The 13,920-nt window shown below is 39.3% G+C and overlaps 1 protein-coding gene and 1 long non-coding RNA gene across 2 annotated transcripts in view; one reads left to right on the forward strand and one right to left on the reverse strand.

The window, feature by feature from the left end:
• Positions 1 to 2,693, forward strand: part of LOC107835947 (uncharacterized) — a 4,957-nt gene extending 2,264 nt beyond the window's left edge. The window contains exon 2 of the long non-coding RNA XR_001661791.1: positions 1,360 to 2,693. This is a non-coding gene — a long non-coding RNA (uncharacterized LOC107835947). The remainder of the gene's footprint in view (positions 1 to 1,359) is intronic.
• Positions 2,694 to 9,855: 7,162 nt separating this feature from the next.
• Positions 9,856 to 13,437, reverse strand: thumpd1 (THUMP domain containing 1). Its single transcript, XM_007549686.2, has 5 exons — positions 12,859 to 13,437; positions 11,477 to 11,657; positions 11,296 to 11,381; positions 10,966 to 11,128; positions 9,856 to 10,882 (listed from the first exon to the last, which is right to left on the reverse strand). The coding sequence occupies exons 1-5, from the start codon at positions 13,063 to 13,065 to the stop codon at positions 10,557 to 10,559; spliced, it is 963 nt and encodes a 320-aa protein (XP_007549748.1). The 5' UTR covers positions 13,066 to 13,437; the 3' UTR covers positions 9,856 to 10,556.
• Between the last annotated feature and the right edge of the window lie 483 nt (positions 13,438 to 13,920).

The raw sequence follows: 13,920 nt of genomic DNA on the forward strand, positions 1-13,920 counted from the left end.
TGCCACCTTAAAATACAGAGTAATATTCTGTTTTTTCTTCTTCTTTATTTTTCTTCTTCTTCTTTATTTGTCAGTCTGCTGGTTTAGCTCAGGGGTCTCTTTGTTCCAGCTGCCACAGCAAATTTGGGCGTCTGTACGGAGGCCTGTCAGAAACAGGCTTATCTCTTTTGGGGCCTCTCTACACAAAGACCCATTTAGATGCTCAGGGAGAATGAAATCTTCATTATATACCTACTGAAATGGAAGCCGATTCCTGCTATTCAATAGACATTAATTGGACACGTCTTTATTATTTGGTTAGGTGTCCACTGTACACCTAAAATAGGTGTGCAGTGGACCTTATGTGTAAAGCAGGTTAGTGTAGAATCGTATTGATATTTTCGCTCAGTTCGTCTCAATCCTTTGATATAAAGACATAACCTGACACTTACTTCTGTTTCTTTTAGTTTATCTTTCCTCAAAAATGATCTTGTCTTAAATTTTTTCCCTAAATACTCTAATTAAGTTGTACAAGTGGACTGGAATTAAACTTTCCATCCATCCATTTACTCTCCCGTCCATCTACCCATCTGCTCGTCTTTCCTCTCCGTGCCTGTAGTTAGAGTGTCAGCATATCCGCCATGGCGTCCTGCTGATGTGTATTGTGATTGGGCTGAATACTCCAGCTAACCAATATGGCCCGCACCAATACTGGATTAGCCACAGTGGATTAGCTGGGTGCCCTCCTGCTGCTTATTCAAATATTGTTTCACGTATTGTCATCATCGGGGCAGAGCTCTGGCCCAAGAGTCTGCTAGCTACCCAATATTCTCAAAGAAAAATCTTCCATGCTTTCCATTTCGTCACAAAAGCGTCTGGTTTCATCTTTTGGCAAACCTTGCTCTGGGGCAGCGGAGCTATTGCTGGAATCGTAGGAGAGTTTCGGAGACGGCATCTCTCGCCTCGGTCGGCGCAGGGGAAAAAAAATATAACAAGACGAGGAGAAAGCGATGGAAGGCAAACCCAAACCAAGGCCAAAAAACAGGCTTGAAAGCGTGCCTTGATCTTTGATACATAGTGTTATTCCTTTTTTTTTCTTCCCACTCTCTCTCCCTTTCTTCCTTTCACCCTCGCACATACACTTGGGAGTCAAGGCAATTGATGTGCTGCCTTTGATGGGAAGGAGAGGCCTATATTAACAGCAAAAAAAAAAAACACCATGATGAAAGGCCTGGAAAAAAAAAGAAAGGATAATGGGTAGAAAATGTGATATCAAAAAGAATGGCAACTCATGATAAATGCATGGGCCCAGAGTGAAGACTATCAGACATTAGGGCGTTGCGGGTTGAAGCGGAGGAAAAGGCTAAGGTAGACAGAGAGCTTACCTAGCTAGCCTGGTGGCGGTGACGGGTGATGTTGGCGTGCCGGTTCCCAGTGTCTAACGCTGGCGGTCATCCGATTTGGACAAAAAAGGGGAACGAGCTTGCCACGTTCCTTCGGTTCTTCCCGACGGCTGGGAAGAGTGGACGCCAGTGGACGCCCCGCTGCAGAACAAGTAGTCGCCATCTTTGTCCCGTTGTTGTCTTGGTTATCCTCTGTTTTGTCCTCATCCCTCCCTTCCTCCTTTGATCTCGCCTCCCTCTTTTGCTCTCTGCCGCGTGACATCATCACGCAGCGGTATCGACGAACATCAAAGAACATCTGCCCAGCACCGCCAAGCTTGTCGGCCCTGCACGTTTGAAAGAGGTGCAAATATGGAGCGGAAAGAGCGTCGTAAGTCCCCACCCCACGACTCGCATCCGCCGCTTGCCTCTGCACGAAGATGGATGGTTTATTTGGCCAATGCAAAACCCTCCACACACACCCATACCAGCAGCCATCTCAGAGACGGGTGTCCCGAGGCCCCCCTGCTGAGCCAGCAGCGTTTGATGACGTGTTCAAACAGCTTTATTCATTCGCTAAGCTCCGTGCTTTTCTTCCAAATTTAATTCATCCTCCTTATCCATCTCCTCAAGCTGTTGCGGCATAGAAAATTGTATTCCAGGACAACTTTGTCGCTGAAAGACAATACGGTCCTGCCTCAAAAACCCCTCCTCAGTGACACTTTTGACTCTCATCCCCTGCTTTCTTGTGCAGCCGGTCAGCACCATTTCCAATCCTGTTAGAGCTGTGTGTCCTCTGAAGGAACCCCTCTGTCTGTCTGACATCTGCCTGAAAAGCCCATATACATGTTTCACTGTCACACTGTCAGACCTGGAAGGCAGCTGCTATCCAATCCAATAAGATCTTCTTCCAAAAACACACAATTACCTAAAGAAGGAGAAGCTTTTGTCCAACTTGAATATACCAGCAACTTCTGCAAGTCTGTTACATGCAGAGAACTGGATTTACATAACGGTTACTGTACTGATTTAAAAAGCTGCACACAACCACAAAGTGAACTGAGGGAAAGAAAGTCTTAAGAGTTTTCCTAGTTTTCACAATTGGTTTGGCACATTTCTCTGATCAAAATGAACGTTTTCATAACTTTTAGTTCAACCAGCACAACATTTAGTCATTTGTGCACATTGGAGTTTCTCCTTCCTTCTGACAAAAGGCTAATTCTTTATGGACATGCATCAGTTGCTTCCATACTATTCTCTGCTGCTTTATCACATTATCATTTGTATATGTCAAAATGAACTATACATATGAATGCTGAATACTCAATTACTCAATTACTACAAAACTAAAAGTCCCTGTTGTTTGAGACAACATTTCACACAAACGTTTTGAACAAGTTGTCAAAATCTGTCATTTTGATGTATTTCTTCATAATTCCTGAAGATGTTGGTATTAGGTAAACTGATGAGAGTGGTGGTGCCTGTCACCAATAACTGACCTTTTTTAATTGGAAAAAACCTTCAGAGTAAACTAATGAAAACATGACACAGCGTTTTAACGTAGATAAAACTCCTCCACAGAAACGCTCACCCACTCTCTGCCAATCTGAGCCTCAGTGGAAACATTTTCTTCTTCTGGAAATCCACACCTAATTCTCCAACAGTAAAATTAATCTGGTGCCTGCCTCAGGGAATTATCCATAAATTTTTGTTTTTTGAGTTTTATCTGCTTATGCTTGTAGTTTCATCAATATTTATTGAGATTTTCTGTTTTTGCATTACACAAGTGATATAATAACCAGCCAATAAATTGTTGTGAAATTATTGGTTCATCTGTTAATATTTTAAAATCACATCATTAGATGGAACAAAATTTAAAGCTATGTGGAAATGCTGGTATTTTAAAGGCCAAAATGAAAATAAGTCATATAAATTACACAATTACAAAGGAACAAAATCAGGCAAAGAAGACATTTTGTAAATCAGTGTCTTTTAACATAAAGCTGATGAAACTTTAACAAAAAACAGCAGGTGTGTGTCTGTGTCTGGTGAATTTCTGCTTAAAACAAGCTTCAGTGAAGTTACAGTGGGTTGAGGATCCAAATATTTTACTTTAGTTGGAATAGTGATACCTCATACTAAAGTTATTCATGTAAAAGTAAAAATTATTATTTTTTTCAAAAAGTTACTCAAGTAAACAGAACTGAGTAAATGCACCTGGTACCTACTCAACTCTGGTATTGCATTGTATTATGAAGTAACACTGACACGTTTCTCTTTTTGATGGGAATGTCATGAATGTCATCAGTAAAATACAATCTTGATTTGCTTATTGTGAATTGTTCAACGTAGTATTAGGGACACTGTAGATTTTAAAAAAAGATTACATTTCAGATATTTTTTAGCTCTAAAGTTGAAAATTAGATAGAAAAACATCAGAAATTTGAGATTAATTTCAGAAATATTCTTGAAATAACATGAAATTTTTGTTTCAAAAGTTGAAAATGCCTGACTTTTGAAACTCAGAAATTTTCAAAAATTGAAAATGTTTGACTTCTCAAACACAAAGTTTCCATTTGTTTTCTAGAGCATTTCTGAGATTAATGTAAAATCTCTGATGTTTCTTAGCAGAGAAATACTCATCCTTTTTGTTCCCAGTGGCTCTAAAACACCATCGTAGAATCACCACTTAAAGAAGAGGAGAGTGGAAATGAAAGTTGAAATGTGGAGTCGTAGAGTTGATGTCCAGGCTGTGCCTCCTGCTTCCAGCCTGCTCTCCTCCTGTTTTCCTCTGTCGTCTATTCATGTTGTCACTTTGTCTGCTGCCCTGCTGACACTCTGCCCCCATGTGGCCTCCCCTGTCTAACTAATTGTCAAGGTTCTTGTTACTATTATCCTTAAATGTGTCTCCCAACAGCAAAAAAAACAAAAACAAAAAAACTCCCAGTTATACCGGAAAAAAAAAAAAAAAAAACTTCAGCTAGGAATATCACTCTGAGCTGGAACAACTAAACATACCCAAGTGGTTATTTATACTCATTAGCAGAACAAATGGTTTATTTGGCTGTTCCAATCGAATCTTTAATTTTTCTTTTCCTGCATGCTAATCTCATTAGCAGTCATTTACATTCAAACAGCAGTTCCACCTCGGGTAGGAAGGAAACCAATTTCTCTACATTATTGGTTCCTCAGAAAAAGAAAAAAAAAAAACTCCACTTAGTTTCCACACAAATTACTTTCCGTAATCCCAATCAACCAAATCCGTCAACTGATTGCCTTTTTTTTTTTTTTTTTGCCTTCTGGGAAGAGAAATAGAAGTGTTACGAGTGGGTGGGAGCACGCCTTCCCTACCTGTGGGATTGCTGTGGGGGGTAAAAAGCTAATAACAACAAGCTGACAGGCTGCTGAGGGTTGATAAGCATTTTTCATTGTTGAGCTCATTTCACATGGCTTCCTGACAAACACGCTCTTATACAATCTCTCATAGCGACAAAAGTCCTCCAAAATCCATCCATCCATCCTTCCATTGTCTGCGTCCACTTATTCCTCCAAAAATATTTTCCATAACAACAAATAATATATAAATTACTGATGTGCGCATCCTTTTTTTTCTTTTCCAAAGACAAGCATGTAGAAAATTTAAGACGGCTTCATTGCAGTAAACACAATAATATAAAAAGTCTTGATGGTACAATAGCAATGGAGTCAGACAGCATTTTTGGCAGGATGACAATCCTTTTTATCACTGCAGACAGAAACATGGGTCGAACTATGTGGTCATTTTAGAGGAAGTAATTTATTATCTGGCAAATAAACTGCTCAGTGGCTTTTGGTCGGCATGGATCTGCTTGGAACGTCTTTGCAAGTTTCCCAGTAATGCAAGAAACAAAATGCAGTGGTCAACATGTCGCCACTGCCGAGTTTTACTAATGAATTCACTGTTTGCTGCAATGCACAAAGTAGCGTCTTGTGACTTGTGCAGCCAACAGTAATCATTTAAAAAATGACACTGGGTGATGCAGGAAATAAAAAAAACACATGTTGTGAATAAATTCAGGTATGAAAAACTAACTCAATTTTCAGTAGCAACATATACTGGAAGATATATTCATAAGAAAGGGCATTAAAAATAATAAAAAGGTTAAACTAATCTAAACTGATTCAGAAGTCTATGCACACAAATCAGGCACGACAATATCGCTAGAAAACACAAATCTAATAAATAAATGAATTGCTGGTGTTCTCAGTTTATTACAAAAATAATCTGGGTTTTCACAGATTGACAGGGAGCCGGCCCAAAACATATATGAGTTAAGCAGCTGCTTAGAGCCCTCATACCACCAGGGGGTACCCAAGAGCACCAAGCATGCATTTATATATATTTTATGAAAACATGCATAGGGCCAGTTTTTCATATGGGCTGTATGGGTAGTTGCCCAGGGTGGCATCAGAAATGGTAGTGGATTAAGTTTCCCCAAGTTGCTAAAACATTTTTTTTAAAATCTGATAAATGATTTCATTTTAATTGGTTGGAGTGCAGCAGAAGGAGGGGCTTCCCCAGGGCACCATTCCTGCAAGAGCCACAATTGTGTGCATATTTATTTTCCAAGCTCACAAAGTTAGGCACAGTGATTAATCGTGATTAATCACAGCGCTACAGTGAGTTTTTTAAATCAATTGACAGCACTAATTTTAATGTTTTTTTTGTTTGTTTTGTTTTTCTTTGTAAGTTCAAGCTTGTTGCATCTCTTTACAATAAGTGTCATATCTATGAATGGCTAAAATAAAATATATAGGGTATATCAGCAAATTGTAGCTGCAACAATGAGTATGCCATGTACTTGGCAATCAGTGAAACCTCACCTGCAGTCCTTTAAGATTTCTGAACAAGGTGTAGCTTGGTAGCTGTGTTTCCAGTTACAAAGTGTGAAAAACTTCTTCAATGCTCTACTATTGTCAAACAAACACAGTTTTGCAATTCCATTAAATGAGAAAACGCAATTAAAATCACACCTGAATAAGTTTGTTTACACTATAAGTAATAAAGAAAAAAAACTATGCAGCACAACCACTTCCTGTCATCTTCTTCATGTTTTGCGCAAGTGGCAACATCCAGTTGTTGATCATATGACTAGTGTGACGCGGAAAAAGTGTTTCCATTGCAGTTTTGCAAAATAAACCAATTTTGATACAGCCAAAAAATAAAAATAAAACACACCCCATCCTAGCACCAAATTGCCAGTTTATTTATTTCTTAAATTAATTGAACTAAACAAATGTATTAACTTAATACTATCAATGATAACACTGTGTTCAGCACTGAAAGAGAGAGAGCGCTCGAGTTGTGAGGGGGCTGAAGCCATTGTTTGGTCGAGGTGAAACAAATGAGACCCCAGAGAGCTCTACTTAGCTACTCATAAAGGTCAGATATGGAGTCACACACCAGTGGATGCTAATCCTGACCCCTGGGACTGGATATGTGCTTGTGCGCCTGTGGATGTGATTGTTTCACAGGATTGTGACATTTAAACCTAAATGAGCATTCGATCGTGTGCAGCAGAGCGCCGTGCATGTGAAGTGCACCTTTGACTTGGAGAACAGCGGGCTTCACTGCCCATGGAGGTTTAATTAGAAACAACCCTCAGGGTAACTTTAACATCAGAGTTTCTCGTGTGGATAACTGCATTTTCTCGCTGCTATTAATATTCTGATTTCCTATTATTTTTCCGCACTACTCAACATATAAACCTACTGATTAAAATATATTTTTATTCCACGAAAAAAAAATAAACACTTTTCTCTTAGCGTGTTTTTAAAGTTGCTTTTCGGATTTTTTTATTTATTTGATTTGCTCAGAGCAGTCTTGTCATTACGAGACATCGCTGTACGTTGGCCATTATATCCGCTAGATACACTGCCTAATTGCTAATTTACTAATAATGCACACTGACGGTTTGAAATCCTTTTCCTTTTCCTGCGCGCCTGTCAGCGGGCCCCTCTGCCTGAGCCACCTGAGAGCCAGCAGCAATGTCATTTGTGAGTTTTAGCAGGAAAACGGCGGAGATAACGACGGGTGGGTCACCGCAACAGTTCATCCCGAGTGTAATGAGCAGAAAACATACCGCAAATTAGTAAATGTGAATGCAAGCAAGAGCACACGGACCGCAGGTTCTCGTTATGAATAATTATCATCATTTGTGTTTGTCCGAGACCGCAGTTATGCCACGCCGCTAATAAATTAGACCGTTTCTGTTCCATTTGCATATTTCATTTTGTGGTTTTTAGCACAAATATATGAACATAAAACACATTATGGGAGTTTTACTGTATCCACAGGGAGGAAAAGCTAAATCACTTCTGATGACCTTTGGAGCAAGGCTCTGCAGACTGAGACGAGAAAACTATGATAATTCTACTGAAGGAAAAAAAAAATATGTGCATATTTCCAACCTGAGTGGATCCAGAGATAAGACACAGGCAAGAGATGCATGACCTTTTGCTAACTCTTGTAAACAAAACAAAATTTACAAAAGGAAATATGCTTTTGCACCAATTCCCAACATCTCCAAGACTCCTGATATAATTGTTTTGCTGAAATATATCAATGAAAAACATCATTTGCCTCATAGTTTTGTTATACAAGTCATCAGTTTTAGCAGAAAAATCTGAATCATATTTAAAGTAACAGAGCTGCACAATATGTCAAATGGAATATTAATGTTTGCAATACTGCAACTGGAAGTGCTTGGATGAATTATTTTTATTTGCGTATATTAAAAGCCACAAGACATAAGGGACAAGAGTGGGAAATGACTCAAGGAAAAGTTATAAGCTATAAGCAGGAAAGCTCTTTCCATATTCCAATAACGTAACAGCCACAGAAAACAGGTAAATTGCATTGATAAGAAAGACAGATATGATTTTAGGAAAATTAAGGTTAATTGACATATATTATATGAAACAGTGTTGCAATTTGATGATTCTTGACATTGTGCAGCCCTAAATAACCATACAAGCATTCACACACAGACAGCGCTTCACTTTTTCTACATTTTAAGTTAATGCCTTATTCCACATTGTATTAATCTCTTTCCACAAAATTCTACACATATGTACCCCATTATGACAATAACTTTTATAAAAAAAATTTTTTTACAAACTGTCACTGTCACTATGTCATGACAGTATAGTATGAGACAGATAATTTGTGGAATAATCGAGCTCCTCTGCCTTCTCTCAGCGGTAGAAACATTTAGTTGAAAATGTGTGTCCGCATTGTTGTTTTTGTCCAGTCTGTTGCTCATGATGGACTGCTGTGTAGGGTGTGCACCCAATGGCCACTTTTTAAAAAAAAATGTTGTCACAAAAGACATTATAATCATTGTCATCTATCAATTGTCACTTCACACATAATGACTTAATCCAAACTCTTCAAATTAGACTTGAGAGGTTGTTTTTTATTGTTCTAGTACAGATTTGTGATGTCCAGAAGAATTGAAAATCATACTGAATAAAATACATTTTATTTTTGCTAATTTGCTTGCTTAGTTGGTTAGTTTTTAGCCTTACAAAATTCAATAGACCAGAACTAGTCTTTGTAGTAGCCCACCTAGACTGTCAGCACAAAATATAGGCTTAAAGCCAAGAGGAGCAGTTTTTAAAAGAAAATGAGACGCTAAAGCCATCTTGTGGGGTAAACCTGAATTACTGATCAAACTGGAATTTAGATACTGTGCTGTGCATATTGACAACCCTGGTGAGGATGTGGAGAAAAACATGAGGAAAATAATTTGTATTTATTTATTTAAACCAAAATCCCAATTCTTTTTTACCCCTGCTGTCAACACTTTGCCCAGGCGGCTTGTTTGCCATTGGGGGAGCATTTTGTCTTTAGGAGACTGAGGTCGCCATGACAGCAGGTTGATATGTTGCTAGTAAACAATGTGTTGATTTGGCCTTAGGTCAATATCCAGCTGAAAGACTTGCTGACGAGCTATTTTTAGTTTCATTGCTAGAGTTAAGAGTTTTATTCCACATGTCGTAGTATTTCAAATAATTCATGACCCTGGCAGGATGGGCGGAAAGTGTTTCTTTTCAACCGTTACAACGGTTTAATCAGTTATCATGTAGCAACATGTTTTTCCGAGCCGCCTTTAAACGCAACTCGAGTGTAAAGACGCTCGCGCCAGTTTTACACCTATGGGTGGGGCAGCGACGCACATTATGCTGTTTTACGGAGCGGCACGCCCGAGTGTGTTAGAAACATGGCAGAAAACTAACAATAGCTTGCAGTTTTTCCCCCGACAAACGAGTAAGTTGTAATGCTGTCGAATTCAGACAATGTTGGCTAAATGATTACATCCATGCCAATATCACCTTAGACTTGTTAGCAAGAATAGGCTACTCATTTTCTCCATATAAGATCTTATCTCACTTATGCCCGGCGTTTGTCTTTGTCTTCTTTTGAGTTTAAAATAAGAAAAACATTAAAGAAATCAGTCAAACACAGAACTTTAATTTGAGAATTAAGAAAGAACTACAAAGAGTAGACGGGTAATTCATGAAATCTACATTTGTAAAGGTGCCATTATGTAATCCTCCTGTTAACGTGTCATGTGGCCCAACTTGCAATTATTTGAGTAAAAAGATCTAAATTAGAAACTGAAATTCAAAATATAAAAAGGTCAAAGGTGCAACATTTCATTGCAAGAAACTGGACACTTTCTCTCATCAGTTAAGTTGCTTACAAGTCTGTCACTTGTCTTCATATATTAATAAAAAAAAATGCCCCAAAACATTAAGTTACATTATTATCTTTTAGACTATTAACAACCAGGGCGTTTTGATTACAACGGAATATTTGGGCCATGCTAAGATAATTTTAAAAAAAAAATTAAATTAAGAATTAAGAGAATAAAGACATATGAGAATAAAGTCATCACGAGAATAAAATCATACGAGAATTAAGTCGTAGTATTGTGAGAATAAAATCATATGATAATAAAGTTGAAATATTACAAGATTGAAGTCATAAGTTGTAATACTATGACTATATTCTCATAATACTACAATCATTTATTTTTTAGAATGGCCCTAATATTCTGTTGTATTAGACAATTGTTAACAGTAAAAAAAAAAATAAAAAAATCACACTTAAACATAAAGAAATCTGCTGATTTCTTTGAGTCTGAGCTCTTATTCTCCACCACCTTCGTCCTTATTAATCTCCTCCAGCTCTTCATTCTGTGCTCCAGTTTTCTCCTCATCTTGTGCAACTTTCTCCTCCTTGTCCTTCTCCGCCTCCCCTCCGTTGTGCTCGTCTCTCTGCTCGGCCGCGTTCGCGTCGGTTTTCATCTTGGCCGCGTCCTCTTTTACCACTTCCTGAACATTGTACTTCCTGTACAGTGTATAGTCTCTGGCCACGCTGACGCAGCACACGGCCTTGATGACCTCTACGATTATCGTCAGTTCGGGGTTTGTCAGGTCCACCTTGTTTTTTGGGTTCAGCTTCCCGACGAGACCTGCCATGGTGGTGGAAAGAAAATTTTTGTTTTTAAATCGGAAAACTGCCAATTCTGAGATGCCGCGGCAGATCTGAACGCACCTGCAATGGATTTGATGATTTCCTCTCTCTTGTTATGGCTGCTGTTTCGGGCCTTGAAGGCGATCTGGTAGGTTGCACTGTGTGGAGTTTTGAACCAGGGCTCTAAGAAGGTAGTCAGGTATTTCAGCATGTCTTCCTGGAACGCCTTGCACGTTCCAGTTACCTGCGACAGACAAAAAGAAAGATCAGACACAACAAATGACAAAAAGAACAACAAATGATGGTAGACTGTATATCCAACATAAAACTGTGCAGAGATTGTTCTTCATCTTTCATATAACTGCTACCACAATCAATATATTCAGATTAGGGCTGATTGTGTCTTCTCACAGGGAGCATCCGGAGGATGACTCGTGACTTCTTCTTCTTGGTGGAGTGGAGGTCAGACAGAATGTGATGAACCAATTTGTCAGGTTCTATAAAAAAAAAGAAAAAAGAAAAAAAAACGTCCATTAAAAACCCTAATAAGATCTAAAATAAAACAAATGTCCACTGTTTATAAAAAGCATACCCAGATTGTGAGTTCTGATGAAGATGACATTGTTAGCACCGCTCTCCAGGGCCTGGAAGCGCCTCTCCCGTTTTCCTGCAGACGACTGAAGCTGTGCGACTTCTTTCTTCAACGCCACGTCTACGTCTTCTTCTTCGGCCTCTTCTTCCTCACTGCTGCTGCTTCCTTTGTTGTTCTGAAGCTGCAGGTTAAAGTGAAACATTGTTTTGGCTACAGGCTGAAATAATCTGTCTTATTCTTTACTTATTTTATCTGTGTGAAACAACAAAAAAAAAAAAACAGCCTATCAAACTTTGGCAAAATATCCTTCACTGCAGTGGAAACACTTTTTTTGCAAAGTGTTGATCACGCGTGTCATGTGGTCAACAGCCAGATGTCACTACTGGCAGAAACCACAAAGAGGAGGACAGGAAGTAGTTGATTTCTTGTTTTGTTTTTCAGACAATGTGCATCCGACTCCACCACTGCATCACACAGTTCATAAAAACTCCCTCATTCCAACGTGTTGAAGCCATAGCTCTTCTGTAAAATTACTAACTACAATTTCCCCAAAACGCCACATATGCAACCACTCCCAAGTATAAGGAACTTGTCGCTCCAACGCCTGAATAAGACACAGACGTCTCCTCTGATGGTTAAATTACGAATACATCTTATGCAACTGTTTACATCTATCGCTGCCAAGATTTAGTGACTTAGCAGATGAACAAGCTTATAAACGTGATTTTAATTTCATTTCTAATCTAATGGAAACACCTCAATAGCAAAATTATGTGTTTTTGTTTCAACATTGGCAAAGTATTGACAAAGATTTGTGCACATTTGTAAAGGAAACACAGCTGTAGTTACCATGGCCACTGCAGCAGCTTATGACACATTGGGCAATTGGAGTAGGCGAACAGCCTTGCTGGAAAATTAAATCACTCTTCAAGAGTGAACACTTTTCCCTTCCACTCAACTTTACAGTCTTTTTTTATTTATATGGAGCCAATCATCAAAATCGACAGAAAAAAAAAACTTTACATATATATTGAGATTCATTTTGTACCAATTTACTAAAATTACTTTTCATTTGACCTTATAATTTGTACATGCAAGCTGTAGAAAAACCTCAAAAGAGGAAGAGCAACAACACGACTAACCAGCTAAAGAAACAATAGTAGCATCAGAGAATAGACCAGAGGACTGGATTCCCGTTTGAAGAATTTTCTAATCAAGTCTGATCTGGTTCAGCCGGGGGGCAGGGAGAAAAAAACAGCCAGCCGTGAGGTTAGATCACCAGCAGAGGGAGAGCAGGCAACAGGGACCGAGCATTTGAACGTGCAGTTTCGCTTTCTTTAGTAGCCAACGGGATTAAAACGATTCACCACCGCCAGTCTGACCTTTTCTGGTCCGTAGAGCTTGTCCGCGTACTCGTTGAGTAGGTTGAAGGCCTCCGCGGTGCACTTTCTCTCGTTCATGTTGCAGGTGATGAGGATCCCTTGCATTCCCACCTCCAGCTCCCGGGAGCCCTTCCACCGCTTGCCCTGCTGACCGGACACATAGCGCTTCTTGCTCCGCTTCCTCGACTCGTTCTGCACGGCTGACATGCTATCGATGGGCTTTTCCCCCACAAACGCGAGGTGTAAATATTTTTAACCTCCTCTAGGATCTCCACTGACAAGGCTATCGTCAAGGTTCCGGTTCTTCTTCTCCTCCGGTTTTGAAGCTCCGCAGGCTAACGGGACCGCAGCTTTCCACGGGACCTTTAGGGTTCAATGAGAAAAATCGATCAGACACGAGCGGGTTTCCGTTCTCGCACGTGTTCAGGTTAAAACCGTAAACTAGCTGGATCGAGTCACAACATTGCACGTTTGTTGGTTGTCCTCTACGGCGTGTCAGGAAGGACAAAAAGACTCATCGACCGAAGCAAAAAAGGCGAATAGGAAACGGGACACCGAGTAAGCTGGGGGCAAACTGAAAAAACATAAAATAAAGTTAGTATGAGTCAGAGCTGGGTAAAGTACCCTGAAATAGTACTCAAGAGTAGTTCAAAAATATTTTAAATAGCCATCCAAGAAATACTCAAGTAAAAAAAGTATTTGGTAAAGTCTACTCAAGTACTAAGTAACTGATCAAATGATCAATTAATATGTAAAAATTACATAATTCTTTTCAATATTTATATGCTCCCACTTGCTCAAGTTATAATAGGAAATAAGATTAGCTACCATAACTACGCGGATTACACACAGCTCTACATCACGATGTCACCAGGTGACTGAACCCATCCAATCACTGAATAGATGCTTAGAACAGATAAATGTGTGGATGTGCCAAAACTTTCTCCAGCTGAACAGAAACAAAACTGAAGTTATCTTTGGACCTAAAGAGGAGCGAACTAGAATCGGTGCACAGCTTCAGTTATTACAACTGCAGACCAGCGATCAGGCCCGAAATCTGGG

The sequence above is a fragment of the Poecilia formosa genome, unplaced genomic scaffold (genome assembly GCF_000485575.1).
Source record: "Poecilia formosa unplaced genomic scaffold, Poecilia_formosa-5.1.2 Scaffold32, whole genome shotgun sequence".
NCBI classification, from domain to species: domain Eukaryota; kingdom Metazoa; phylum Chordata; class Actinopteri; order Cyprinodontiformes; family Poeciliidae; genus Poecilia; species Poecilia formosa.